Genomic DNA, 14,246 nt, shown 5'->3' with positions numbered 1-14,246 from the left:
CTTTTGCAGGGCGCTGGCACTGACAACCACTGCCACCGCCTCCCATGCTGGCTTGGTGATGGTGCTGCCCTTCCTGCAGCCAGAGCGGGGGTAGAGGACATCACGGTGGGCCTCCACAGCATCTAAAAGGCACACGAGGATGTGTCACTAAACCAGGGGGGCTGCAGCCTTCTTGCCTTTTGGGGCCATGTCTTCTTTGCAACAGTCCTGAGTTGAAAGCACTGAGAGGTGTGTGCACAGTTGCATTTAAGTATGGCACCCGGTGTGAAGAGGCGGCAAGATGATGGCCTGGTGGGCAAGTGGGAGCCCGTCTGCTATTGAAAAGGTGCATTTCCTGTGAATGCATGATTAATGAGGCAGGATTTGGACAATATGGAGGCGGAATTTGGACAATACTGCTTGAAAAGCCGCCATTACAGCCAGCAGGTAAAACGATCTTTATACTGCCCGCCAGTGCACTTAGTGCAAATCTGGGATGATTCTACCCTAAGCATGTTAAGTATAACTTCACAAATGCTATGTACAAAGTTCCTAAACCACCCGATATTTGTTTTACTTCATTGATAATAGTTTCACTTTTATTACTATTATTGTAAATTGTAATTAGGTGAATTGCTGATTTTGAGTAATCTTCCCTTAAAATATTTCACACTTTAAAACTACTAAGGAGTAATTTGAATATTGACTTATATTTATAAATAAGACATGAATTGTGCTTTATAATCTTGCGATTTTGTGAATTCTGCTTTCAAATATTAAATAAAGGTGAAATGTAGGGCATTTTAATGTGTTGTTAGCTTACTCAAGTGATTCCAGTCTTCATTGCTTGATAGTTCCCATGTATTTTTCAAATTCATTTTTTACCTCTAACAGTTTATGGATTGAGTGTATGTGTAATATATTTGTACAGGGTATATGGGGAATTGTGGCTTTCAAAAATAACGCCCTGGATGGCAAATTCCATCTAATTAGGGATCCAATTGGGATATAAGTGTTTTAATTTTCATGAATTGCCTAGTCTCTGCTCTGTATTCTATTTTATCATGTAATTTATTGGTTAAAAATAATATATTATAAACCACCTTAAGTTAGCTTTGAACTCATTTTGAGTGGAGGTACCAGTGCAAATCTGTTGATAGGATGTGGATTGTCATATTGGCCCCAAAAACCTGCAAGAACAAAATTCTGGTGTTGTTGCTATTGGGAATGATTGAGCCCACAAATGTATTGAATGTTGTGGTTTCCAGTATTAAAATATTAACAGGAGGTTAGCAAATGGGGTCCATTTGTGCCAGTCAAAACGATAGTTTACTAGCTAATCTAGTAGAAAACCTAGTAAATTCCCTGGCCAGAAATGAAGGAACTCCCACATTGCATTTCTATTTCCCAAACATCTTCCTGCTGATATGGTTGACTTTACTGGAGCAGGAGTAGGCCCAGTCACAGTCTAATTTTCACCACTTTCATCACACTCCCAACAGAATCATGCCAAGAGTGCACTGGAAGCAGCCCTGTACAACTGTCATGGTTGATATTTCTCTGTTTGAGCAGATGCTCCACAGTGAGGATGTATTTACATTTTATTGTGATCAGCTGCATGTTGCATTATTAAGTAGTAATTCATTACTTAAAGATTAGCATTGCCTTTCCAGTAGCATAAATTGCTAAGCTAAAACTCATTCCATAAATATTTTCTGTGATAAGTTTGTTAATTCTCATTTTTTTCAATAGGTTTTTCAAACATGCTAACCAGTCTGTTTATATATAACATGCCACCATTAGCGGTACACAAATCATATTAGAACAAAAATCGGATTCCCTTAGCTGAGGTATGTAAGTCAACTGTTTTTGATGTCTTTTGTGCAGGTAAATGGCATCGATCTATGTGCTGCAACGCATGAGCAGGCTGCACTGGCTCTAAAGGGGGCAGGCCAGATTGTGACTATGATTGCTCAATACAGACCAGAAGGTAAGAACTGTGGCTTGAACTGAAGTGCCTTTAAGGATGATTATATTGATGTTTGTTTGATGAGCTTACTATATGGACAACTAGTCAGGCTTTAGGTAAGCCTAGCCTAATTATTAAGAGTTCAGGGACAGCTTTAAAGTAACCTATATCAAAACAGGGATGCATAAGGATTGAATGACTAAGCTTTGAAAACCTAAAATTCTGTGATAATCACAAAACAGATTTTCTTATTCTAAAGCGGTTTCCATTCACATTTTTCTTACTTTAATGTGAGAAACTTGTCTTATTTGTGTTTAGTGTTTGAATTCAAAATATTGTGGAAACAGTGTAATTTAAATATTCAAAATGATTACCAGCTTCTCTCGAGTAAGTGGGATGTCTGATCTACAAAGGAGGTGGTTCTCGGAATGGTGCCATGCCTTCCTGGGAGCTGAGAAGAAATAAATTTCAAATTGTTTTAATCTTCATACTCAAATTGCAGGTCAGCTAATCAATGGAAAAATGACAATTGTCTTTACCTTTGCTGGGATCTACACTTGATTTCAGTATACATGGATTCTTCCGGACTTACCTTTTGGTGAAATTTCTGGACATGCTGTAACTGAAGGGACATAATTGGAGCAAGCATCTGTACCGCAGTTTCCTGTCAGAAATTAAATAGGGCAAAAACATGGTGGTTCAAGTTTTCACTTCGAATTTGTGGCCCTGTCAAGAGAATTAAGCCCCAGTTGTACCTGTTTCTCTCACTTCTTCAGATACATCCTCTCAAATTTTTAATGAAGTAAATGAAGCAATCAATTTATCAAGAACAGCAATATTAAAAGTGAGGAAAATGCATCGGGACATGAGCAACTAATTTAAACAATTTCTTAAGTTCAGTAACTTCTATACTGCAACCTGAATTGGTATCAAGGTAACGTTGTGGATTATAAGTACACTTTTATCTCAAAAACCATAAAATAATTATTGTTGGAATTGGAAATGGTGCATAGATGTGGTAATAGATGCAATTCTGAGTTTTGAACTTCAGTCAGACCGTTAAAGCAGAGTAAGAGAAAACTTGCAAATCCATCTAACCAATAATATATTTAACCCTAGTTTGTTTAATGTTGGCATTTGGAGGAGATTTACATTAGCTGTTACATAGCAGCATTAATGGCACTGCCCATCATGATCTGATATGCTAAAGAATCCTATAATTATTGGCTTTAGTCATTAGATTGCCATGATATTGTTGATCCTTGAATGCATTTACAAAAAAAGTCTTGTATTTATATAAAGCCTGCTAAGTAATAGAAGACAGAGAGTTGGGATAAGGGGAGGATTTTCAGGATGGCAACCTGTAACTAGTGGAGTGCCACAAGGATCAGGTCTGAGGCCACAGTTATTTACAATATATATTATTGACTTGGACGAGGGAAGTGAATGTACTATCGCCAAGTTTGTGGATGAAACAAAAGTAGGTGGGAAGGCAAGTGGTGAGGATGACACAGAGTCTACAGAGGTATATAGACAGGTTAAGTGAGTGGGCAAAAACTTGGCAGATGGAATTATAATGTGGGAAAATGTGAGGTTATGCATTTTGGCAGAAAGAATGGAGGAGCTGAATATTATTTAAATGGAGAAAGACTGAAGAAAACTGCAACACAGAGGTATTTGGGGGTCCTTGTGCATGAATCACAAAAAGCTTGTATACAAGTTCGTCAAGTAATAGGGAAGGCAAATGGAATGTTGACCTTTATTTCAAAGGGAATGGAATTTAAAAATAAGGAAGCTTTGCTAAAACTATACAAGGCATGAGTTAGACCACACCTAGAATATTGTAAACAGTTTTGGCACCTTTATCTAAGGAAAGATATACTGGCATTGGAGATAGTCCAGAGAAGGTTCACTAGGTCGATCCTGGGTATGGAGGGATTTTCTTTGAGGAGAGGTTGAGTAGGTTGGGCCTGTACTCATTGGAGTCATATATTTATTGAAACATATAAGATTCTTAAGTGGCTTGACAGGGCAAATGCTGAGAGGTTGCTTCCCCTTGTGGGAGAGTCTAGGACCAGAGGGCATAATCTCAGAGTAAGGGGTCACCTATTTAAGACAGAGATGAGGAGGGATTTCTTCTCTCAGAGGGTAGTCAATCTGTGGAATTCTTTAATGCACAGGGCTATAGAGGCTGGGTTGTTAAGTATATTCAAGGCTGAGATAGACAGATTTTTACTCAGTAAGAGAATCAAGGGTTATGGGGAAAAGGCAGGAAAGTGGAATTGAGGAATATCAGATCAGTAATGATCTCATTGAATGGCAGTGCAAACTCGATGGGCCAAATGGCCTACTTCTGCTCCTACGTCTCATGATCTTATGGTCTTAAATGCTTTATGACCAGTGGAATTCTTTGATGTGTAATCACTGCTAATTTAAGGTACATTAATATGACATTATCTATATTTTGATTTAAACATGCTGGTACTTCTGTGAAACAGTGATTTGCAGGCCATTCTAAATATTAAAAATTATTATTTCAAAATGTCCCAGCTATATATTTTTCTAAATTCATTATAACTAAAGTTATGACATTTTCTGGCAGTAGTTGCCTTGTTAATTGTTGCACTTGTGCCGGACAATTTGCACAGTGTTTCATTCTGTTGAGTTTAGATTAATTAACCTCTGGTTCACAAAATTTAAAATCTTGTGTTTTCGAAGTAAGTTGCCATTCAGGAAATATATATCCTGAATTGCAATGGAGCTAGGAATGAAAATAATAGAATCCAATTAAACAATTTACTTATCAGATAACCATTTACTCATGTTGATTAATGCCTTGACTTATGGGGCAATATGCAAAAAAAATCCTTCCCCATGAAATTATTCTCAGTAGACATAAAGGGAAGTTATCAATAAATATTATAATTCAGCCAACCTGTGGAGGGAAACAACTGATTTTCTGCTTTTGAGCTCTGAGGGTTCATTCTATAAAGAATCCTGGAGAGCACCTTCTGTACAGCAAATGCCCAGCAGCCATTATTATGAAATTTATTAATTGTGAGCCACAGTCCCCCATCTTGTGCTGGGAGGCATGCCGAAGGAATGGGTGGAAAATTGCCTTAAAGGGCTGCTGAGAAAATTGAAAGGCTACAGCTATGTGAATTTACAAAAATTGAGTAATAAAACCAAATTACCTTTAAAAAGTCATCAATGTTTCCTATTATGGGACACAATGAAGAGCTAGCAAAAAACAGTGGGTAGCAAATAAATGTAGAAGGTGGAAATGGTGTCTGTGGGTTAGTGGCATGGTGTCCAAATACCATTTGGAGGCTGGTGAAGTGGAAGAATTTTTACAAGAGATGGGTATTAGAGGAGTTGCCTTGTTTAAATTCCAAGACACCTTGAGAAGACAGCAAGAGATTGCAAAAAAACATTGAGGGAGGAGGTGACCATAACTGCCACTAGCAGTGTGCTCTCTATATTTGTTCTTCCATCAGATGATACAGATCTGCAAATGGCTCCCTGCTAAGCTAGAGACAGCAGAGCCATTTCTTCATGGTTATTATAGGGCCTATTCTAAAGGCAGGCAATTTGTTCTGGCACCATGCTCCTTTCACTTCGTACCACTTAAACCATAAGAAATTGCAATTAAGGTTCGCCCTGCGTGGATCGCGAGGAACAGCGCTGTCACATGAGCTTTTAGTTAATGCTTATTTGCTTTAGGAAACCCGACTCTGGCGTGCACCCACCGAATGAAATATTGCGCGCCCGATGTCGTCGCGCATCATATTACACTCAAGCATGTCAGGTGCGCGCCCGCACACCGAACGTAAACTCCTGCCCAGAGTTTCTATTTATGAAGTCTGCTACTGAACTCTATCATTAGTACCAAATCGGCCATCTCTTACAACAAGCGTGCGAACAGGATCCAACAAACTGGTGAATAGGATCTAATACACAAAACACAGGAAATTGTGACAAATATTCATTTAAATATGTTTGCATGCATTCTGAAGCCTTAATGAGGTGATGGCATGAAATCTGAACTTAGAAATTTTTTTTTCCAAAAAAACTTTATTCATAAAATTTGTGGAAGCACATTACAGAACAGTTCAAATTTGACATTACATAAATTGCAATACGGTTTAATTCCTGACAGGACAGAATTTGGTACCATGAAGTGCCTCACTACACATACAATTACAAGCTATATTTACAGCATACCTTCCATGTAAAACGCTCTTCGGTGCATGTAGCCCAAGGAGTTTGACATTGTTTCCAGCTCCTTGGTGTACTATGACAGGAGGGCCTTAGACTGTGGCTTTCCCCTTTGAGTCTTTGTAGCAGCTGCCTCAAAGTTTAGTACATCCTGGACCTTGGAATGTGGCAGTCTGCAGACTTGGTCACGCACAGCTCTTTTCATTGGAAGATCAACAATTTTCGAGCAGACCAAAGAGCATCATTTACTGGGGTGATGTTCCTCCAGCAGCAGTTGATGTTTGTCTTGGTGTGTGGCTCTGGGCACAGCCCTAGAACACAAAATCCTGCTTTATGGAACTGCTCAGATGAACTTCAACAAAATCCCCTGCATCTCTTCAGACCTTCTTTGCAAAGGCAAATTCCAGAAGGAGGTAGCTGATGGTCTCTTCCCCACCCCAGCTACCTCAAGGGCAATGTGTGTAAGTGGTGAGAATCAGGAATGGAGGGGGATCAACAGAGAGGCCCTTCTCACCAACAGCCAAATTATGTTGTGGTGCTTACTTGAGAGTTCTGGTGGTGATGCATTCTGCCAAATAATTTTGACAGTCAGCTCCGACAAGATCCACCATTTTTTTTCACGTAGAGCATCAAGCCTGATCGACTTGTGGTCAAAGGTGTTTTTCTGCATAAACCTTTCCACAAGGGACAGGTGGTGTGGCATGATACAGCTGAATGAAATGTTTCACAGCAGCACTGTGGATAGATAGAACTTCAGCACATGGTGACACTTGGTGTTTGCATACAAAGGGTTGTCTTCTTGTTCGTCCTTTGAAGTGAAGAAGACCATGTTCATCATCTGAGCTGTTTGGTAGGGTTCCAGTGGGAACGTGTGTGGCTGCTGAGGCCAATCTGCACCTAGATGGTTCTGTTGTATACAGGACAAGATATTGCAGACAGTTGAGTTTTGGATGAACTACTGGCTCAAGATTTCCTCTCCTTGCATTTTCTCTTTGCCTCTGTTATGCATTTGTTTTCGAAGGAGGTTTTGTTTGGTTGCGCCAGGCGCAGAGCTTCTCCCAGGACTCAATGTCAATATCATAACTCCTAACTGAAGCCTTCAGAATGGCCTTGTAGCATTTTCTTTGACTGCCATGAGAGCACACCCCAGACTCAAGCTCTCCATAGAAGATTCATATTGGTAAGTGAGTGTCAGGTTTTCTGGCTACATGACAGCCCAACTCAGTTGTGACTGTCTCAATATGATGCAGATGCTTAGCCTGCCAGCACAGTGTACACCACAGTGTCTGATATTTTATCCTGCCATCTAACCTTAAAAAGCTTCCAGAAGCAGCTCAAGTGAAAGTGGATGACCATCTTTGCATGATGCTGCTGCAAGTCTGTGGGCTTGGATTATTGTTCCATAGACTTTAAGTTTGGTTGGCAGACTTCCTCCTCTTCGGTCCCAGATTGATATTCAACATCTGCTGAAGGCTGCATTTGCTTTGGCAATTCTTGCATGTGTCTGTTGTCAATATAAATAGCTCAAGAGAATGTGCTGCTGAGGTAATTGAACTTATCCACTGCTGACAGGTTCTGGTCATGGACTGAAACATTGAGCTTGAGATAGGGCGCTCCTGGAGCAAGCTGGTACATTACTTCAGTTCTCTTCATGCTGATTGTAAGGCCGAATGGCTGCATGCAATGGAGAACAATTCTGTGCTATGTTACATGTCCATCTCACTACTGTCAACTGGTGCACATCATCAGCAAACAGAAAATTGTGAAGTATGCCGTTGGAGCCCTTGGTCTTTGCCTGGAATTGTCTCAAATTGAGCAACTTTCCATCCTTGCAATATCTGAATTCACCATCATGGAAGGCATCAGACAGCATGGCAGAGAAAAACACCTGATGAGGGTTGGTGCTAGCACTATCCCTGTTTAACTCCATTAGTGACTTGGAATGGGTCAGATGACTCACCATCATCTAAAACATGAGCGAGCATGCCGTCATGGAACTGTCGAAACATTGTGATAAATTTTTCAGGGCAGCCAAGTTTCTCCATTATCTCCCAAAGGCCCTCTGGCTGACAGTGTCAAAAGCCTTGGTCAGGTAAACAAACATGGTGTAGATGTCAAAGCATAAAGCAAAATACTGCAGATTCTGGAAATCTGAAATAGAAACAGAAAATTCTTCAAAAACTCAGCAGGTCTGGCAGTATCTGTGGAAAGAGAAACAGAGTTAAAATTTTGAGTCCATATGACTCTTCTTCAGAGCTAAAGAGAAGAAGAAATATGATGGATTTTATACTGTTTAAGAGGGGGTGGAGCAGGTGGAACTAGATAGAAGATTAGGGATAGGTAACAACCAAGGAGAGTTTGACAAAGATGTCATGGACATAAGACAAAGGGAGTGTTAATGGTACTGGTAAAGAGTATAGATGGTGCTGATAGTGGCATAAAGGTAAGAGAGCAGAAGGTGTTATTAGCAGAACAAGGGTCAACATTCTGTGAAAGCAAAACATAAGAACAAGTGGCAGATGGCCCTGTGGGGGGAGACGGGGTGTTGAGGAAAAAGGATAAAAAATAAACGAATAAATAAAATAATAAAATAATTTTTTTTTAAATTAATTAAATTTGAATTTAAAAAGGGGACAAGAGGGAGGAGAGAGTTCATGTTCTGAAGTTGTTGAACTCATTGTTAAGTCCAGAAGGCTGTAACATGCCTCATTGGAAGATGAGGTGCCTTCCTCCAGTTTGCGTTGGGCTTCATTGTAACATTGCAGCAGGCCAAGGATGGAAATGTGGGCATGAGAGCAGGATGGTATGTTGAAATGGCAAGCAACAGGAAGGTCTGGGTCATGCTTGTGGACTGCGCGAAGGTGTTCCACAAGCAGTCACCCAGACTGCGTTTAGTCTCCCCAATGTAGAAGAGACTGCTTTGGGAGCGCTGCTTCACTTGAAAGGAGTGTTTGGGGCCTTTGTGAAGAGGGAGGAGGTAAAGGGACAAATATTGCACCTTCTTCAATTGCATGGGCAGTGCCATGGGAAGCGGTCACGGGGTTGGGGGTGATGGAGGAGTGGACCAAGGTGTCACGTAGGGAATGATCCCTTTGGAATGCTGATGGGGGTGAGGGGATTTTATACTATGTAAGAGAGGGTGGAGCAGGTGGAACGAGCTAGAAAGTCAGGGATAGGTGACAGCTAAGGAGATTAACTCTTTCTCTCTCCACAGATGCTACCAGATCTGCTGAGCTTTTCCAGCATTTTCTATTTTTATTTATGGTGTAGAGATCCATGTTGTGTTCTTGGCATTTATTCTGAACAGCACAACTGCAACCACCACTTCAGTGGTTTCCTGACCTTTTTTGACAATACATGGACTCTCTGACAGCAGATCTTGATCGGAATGTTGCACTAAGTAATTCAGAAGGATTCTGGCGAAGATTTTCCCAGTGATGAAGAGGATTGAAGTTCTGCTATGATTGTCGCAAGATTGGTGAGTTCCTTTCCACTGCTACAGGTGGATAATGAAGGCACCTTTGTATTCCTGCGGGATGGTTCCTTGCCCCCAAATGGACTACAAGAGTTCAGTGAGCTTCTTAACCAGGCATTGACCTTCAGTCTTGACCTCAGTTGGGATAACATCAGGTCCTGGATCTTTGCCACTAGACAGGAGCTTGATTGCATTCGTCATTTCGAATAGCATGGGAGGGTCATCAAGAGACCAGTTGATGGCAACCTGTAGCTGTCTGTTGATTGCTTCTTCACTGATGGATGAAGGCTGATTGAGGATGTGGTTAAAGTACTTTGCCCATCTTTCTAGGATTTCTGTGAGCAATGTTAACCCATGGACACCGAGGATTGGTGATTAGCTGTTGGACTGGGGCTTCTAAACAGATTTCAGAGCATTGTAGAATCTCTTCCAGTCTTTGTGGTCTGCATATGACTGAAGTTAGTCTTCTTTCCAATTCAGCCAAGTGTTTTCCATCTGTCTAAGCTTGTATTGGACAGACCTGCAGATGTTTGGTAGACATCGTTCTTAGATAGTGATGACTTATTATTAAGGTAAACACTGTAGAGGCAATGTTTCTCCTCCAGTAACTTCTGGACTACGTCATTGTTTTAATCAAACCAACCTTGATGTTTATGAGAGGTAGACCTAAGGGCCTTTAGAGCTGTGGAGTGCATTATATCCCTGAAGGTCGACCTGTCATCCTCAGTGCAGTGAGTGCCCTTTTTTCTATTCTCTTTTGGGATGTGAACATTGTTAGCAAGGCCAGCGATTGTTGCCCATCCCTAATTGCCCTTGAGAGGGTGGGGGTGAGCTCCCTTCTTGAGCCTCAGCAGTCCATCTAATGCAGGTAGACATACAGTGCTGTTGGGAAGGGAGTTCCAGGATTTTGATTCTGCAGCAAAGAAGGAATGCTGATATAGCTACAAGTCAGGGTGGTGTTTGGCTTGGAGGGGAACTTGCAGGTGGAGCTGTTCCTATGCACTTTCTGCCCTTGTCCTTCTAGGTGGTAGAGGTAATGGGCTTGGAAGATGCTGTCAAAGGAGCCTTGGTGAGTTGCTGTAGTGCATCTTATGCTACACATATGCTGCCACTGCATTGGTGGTGGAGGGAGTGAATGTTTAAGTTGGTGGACGGGGTGCCAGTCAAGTAGGCTGCTTTTTCCTGGATGGTGTTGAGCTTCTTGAATGTTGTTGGAGCTGCACTCATCCAGGCAAGTGGAGAGTATTCCATCACACTCCTGACCTGAGCCTTGAAGATGATGGACAGGTTTTGGGGAGTTAGGAAGTAAGTTACTAACCTCAGAATTCCCAGTGTCTGACCTGCTCTTTTAGGCAGTCTATTTAAATGGCAGGTCCAATTCAGTTTCTAGTCAATGGTAACCTCTAGGATGTTGATAGTGGGGGATTCATCAATAGTAATGCCAGTGAATATCAAGGGGTGATGGTTAGACTCTCTTTTGTTGGAGATGGTCATTGCCTGGCATTTGTGTGGCAAGAATGTTACTTGCCACTATCAGCTCAAGTTTGAATATTGTCCAGGTCTTGCTGCATATGGACATGGACTACTTCAGTATCTGAGAGCTGTGAATGGTACTGAACATTATACAATCATCACTGAACATCCCCACTTCTGACCTTATGATGGAAGGAGGGTCATTGATGAAACAGCTGAAGATGGTTGGGCCTAGGGCATTACCCTGTGGAACTCCTGCAGCAATGTCCTGAGACTGAGATGATTGACCTCCAACAACTATAACCATCTTCCTTTGTGCTAGGTGTGACTCCAAACAGTGGAGAGTTTTTCCCTGATTCCCATTGACTTCAGTTTTGCTAGGGCTCCTTGGTGCCACATGTTCAAATGCTGCCTTGATGCCAGGGGCTATCACTCTCACTTCACTGCCTGAGTTCTCCATGTTTGAACGAAGGCTTTAATGAATTCAGAAGTCAAGCAGTATTTTTAGTGTACACAGTTGGTCCTCAAGTTTCTCTGAGAGAGATTCCTTCATGACTGCCTGTTTGAGTCTTAAGACATTGAGATGCTCTGGACTTTCATGCCTTGGGATCCTTTGGGGGATAGATTTTGAAGTTTAGCTTTGAAATGATAAGATGGTGGTCAGTCCAGAAGCCAGTGCTGTACTTGACTTTTGTACATGCACATCTTTCCTGTCCCTCTGCCTGGTGGTGACTTATTCAATTGATTGCCATTGCATGGGGGTGCGATTATGGAGTCAGAAAACTGTTGGCGATTAAGAGCCCACACTCATCACACATCTCCAGCAAGAGGAGAGTTTTGCTGTTCCAACTGCTGACCCCGTTTCTTCCTGATGACTGCTTCCCGCATGTGGTGCTCTGCACCAACTCTTGCATTGAAGTCACCAAGAATGATTAGCTTGTCTAACTTTGGCACAGTAGCAATCAAGGACTGGAGGTCATCATAGAATTTATCCTTAACTGCATCAGGTTTGGTCATGGTCGGGGTGTACACACCAATGAGAGTTGCTTGCCTGTTACCATGCAGGGGGAGTTTAAGCATCATCAAACAATCATTAACACCCTTGGGAAGGCAAGTGAACTTACTGACAAAATGGTTCATGACAGCAAAGCTGACGCTAGCTTTGTGCCTTTCTTCTTTACCATGGCCACTCCAAAATTATGTAACCTGCACCAAGTTCCTTGAGCTAACCTCCCTCAGGTAAACTAGTCTCACTGAGAACAGTGACCAGGACAGTGTACCTAGCCAGTTCTCTACTGACAAGAGCAGCCCTTCTCTCAGATCTGTCAGCTGTGGCATTGTCTATGAGGATGTGCACCTTCCATGTGCCAATGATGACTAATGTCACCTTTACTTTCTTTTTTGAGGTTGACTTACGACTGCATTGATGGGATCCCTGCCTGCTGCAGCCTGCTGGGCAGGGAAGTGAAGCAGACAAGATTTAGGGCACCTTTTCTAGCCCCTTCTTCATGCTAAGGGGGTGACCAGTGTGGTCCTGAAAAGGGCTGCTCAGTGCCTCAGGGAGCTACCGAGTTCCACTTCTGCTTCTTTCCAATGAAAAGAACCCGGTAGCCTAAGCTGTCTGTGTACAGGTTCATGCCTAGAGCTCCCAGTGATTCCACACCTGTTGCCACATCAGTCGCCACAGGACTTGTGACAGATAGATGATGGATGACAGATGATATGAAAATGATGAAGATGACTTGTGCTTGAATTGGATTAGAGGGACAGTTGTGCAGTCAGCCTCAGTCTCTCATCCTGACCTATCCTGGTCCAGTTGCAGGACAAGTTTAGATAGATAGAGATAGACCTGGATGCAGTGGATCATCAGGTCTTCTTCTGTGCCTTTTTTAAAGACACAATACACATTTTTTAATAGGGTGCCCAGTACAAGGCACATGCAAAGAGAAGAAGGTTAAGCTGATCACTTGTTGCTTTAGGCAAGCCTTCTACTTGATGAGTGAGAAAGCGGCTTTCAGGAAGTTCCACCAGAATTCTGTATAAAACGACTGCGACAGAACTCGAACCTGCAACTTTCTGATACTATCATCAAAGACAGCAAAGCCAGAGGCCTTATCCATTAGGCCACACAGTCAGCCTAAAATCAGATACGATTGTGCGTAGCAACAAATTATCCTTTTCGGAGTTGATGAGAACTTAAATAGCAGAGGTTGTTGTGCTCTACGTTTTCCACAACATGTTATCCAATATCCTTCAAGACTTTAGGTTGGTCTCATCCGTTCAATCCACAGGAGTCAGTCTTCACATGCCAGGTTAGACAAATTTGCAAATCACCGAGAGTAAGAGACTAGCGGTTTACCAGGGTCTGACCATGTCATGTGCTAATAACTATTTGGAGCCACAGGCAAGAGCTGGGTGAAGGTGAGGACTGAAACAAGATGATCCACTCCAAAGAGTGGCAAGCCCTCCCTTACACCCCAGAGGGGCTTTGAGGAGCTTGATGCAGCCACACATAAGGTGACCATCAGGATGAGGATGATGTTAGATACGTTTCTCTCCCATCACCCCCCCCATCCCCGGCCATATCTAGATGTTTGTACATTATGTCTCTGCCAACATGGTCCATTTTCGATCTCCAGGTAAGGTGGAAACTGGCTCATGTGAGCACCATGGCACATAAATGGGTTATGAGCCAGAGTTGCACACATATAGCAATACCAAAAGCACCTTGCACCTGATGACCAAGTTCTTACTTGCAATAGAGATGGAGTATTTCTCCCACATGCCCAGTTTCTATTTCACTTTGGCAATGCAGTCCTCTCAGCTTTTGGTGCAAGCACTGGACCCTCCAAACCATTTCCCCAGCACCTTCAGGTCATCCAGCCTGATGGTGAAGTGGACAATGAGTCCTTCAGCCCAGTTCCCAAAGACATGACCTCACCCTTGCTGTGATTTACTTTGGTTCCTGAGGCCAGTTTGAACTGATTGCAGTTGCTCATGAGTCTGCGAAACATAATGAATCCGAGTGCAGGTCTGATCAGGCTGGATTGCCAACTTTAGAGTAGTCTTGACCCGATTGGCGGTGACCTTGGACAGAATTTTGTAGCCCACATTAATCAGTGAAATGGGCCA

The 14,246-nt window shown here is 42.3% G+C and overlaps 1 protein-coding gene across 1 annotated transcript in view; it reads left to right on the top strand.

The window, feature by feature from the left end:
- dlg2 (discs, large homolog 2 (Drosophila)) overlaps positions 1-14,246 on the top strand; it is a 916,179-nt gene that overhangs the window by 408,252 nt on the left and 493,681 nt on the right. Inside the window, 1 exon segment of the mRNA XM_041198640.1 lies at positions 1,867-1,969. Within this exon segment, the coding sequence (XP_041054574.1) occupies positions 1,867-1,969 (103 nt within the window).

Source organism: Carcharodon carcharias, chromosome 11 (assembly GCF_017639515.1).
Source record: "Carcharodon carcharias isolate sCarCar2 chromosome 11, sCarCar2.pri, whole genome shotgun sequence".
In the NCBI taxonomy this organism is placed as follows: Eukaryota; Metazoa; Chordata; class Chondrichthyes; order Lamniformes; family Lamnidae; genus Carcharodon; species Carcharodon carcharias.
The sequence above is the reverse complement of the archived record's forward strand: the minus strand, read 5'-3'. Positions and strand labels throughout refer to the sequence as shown.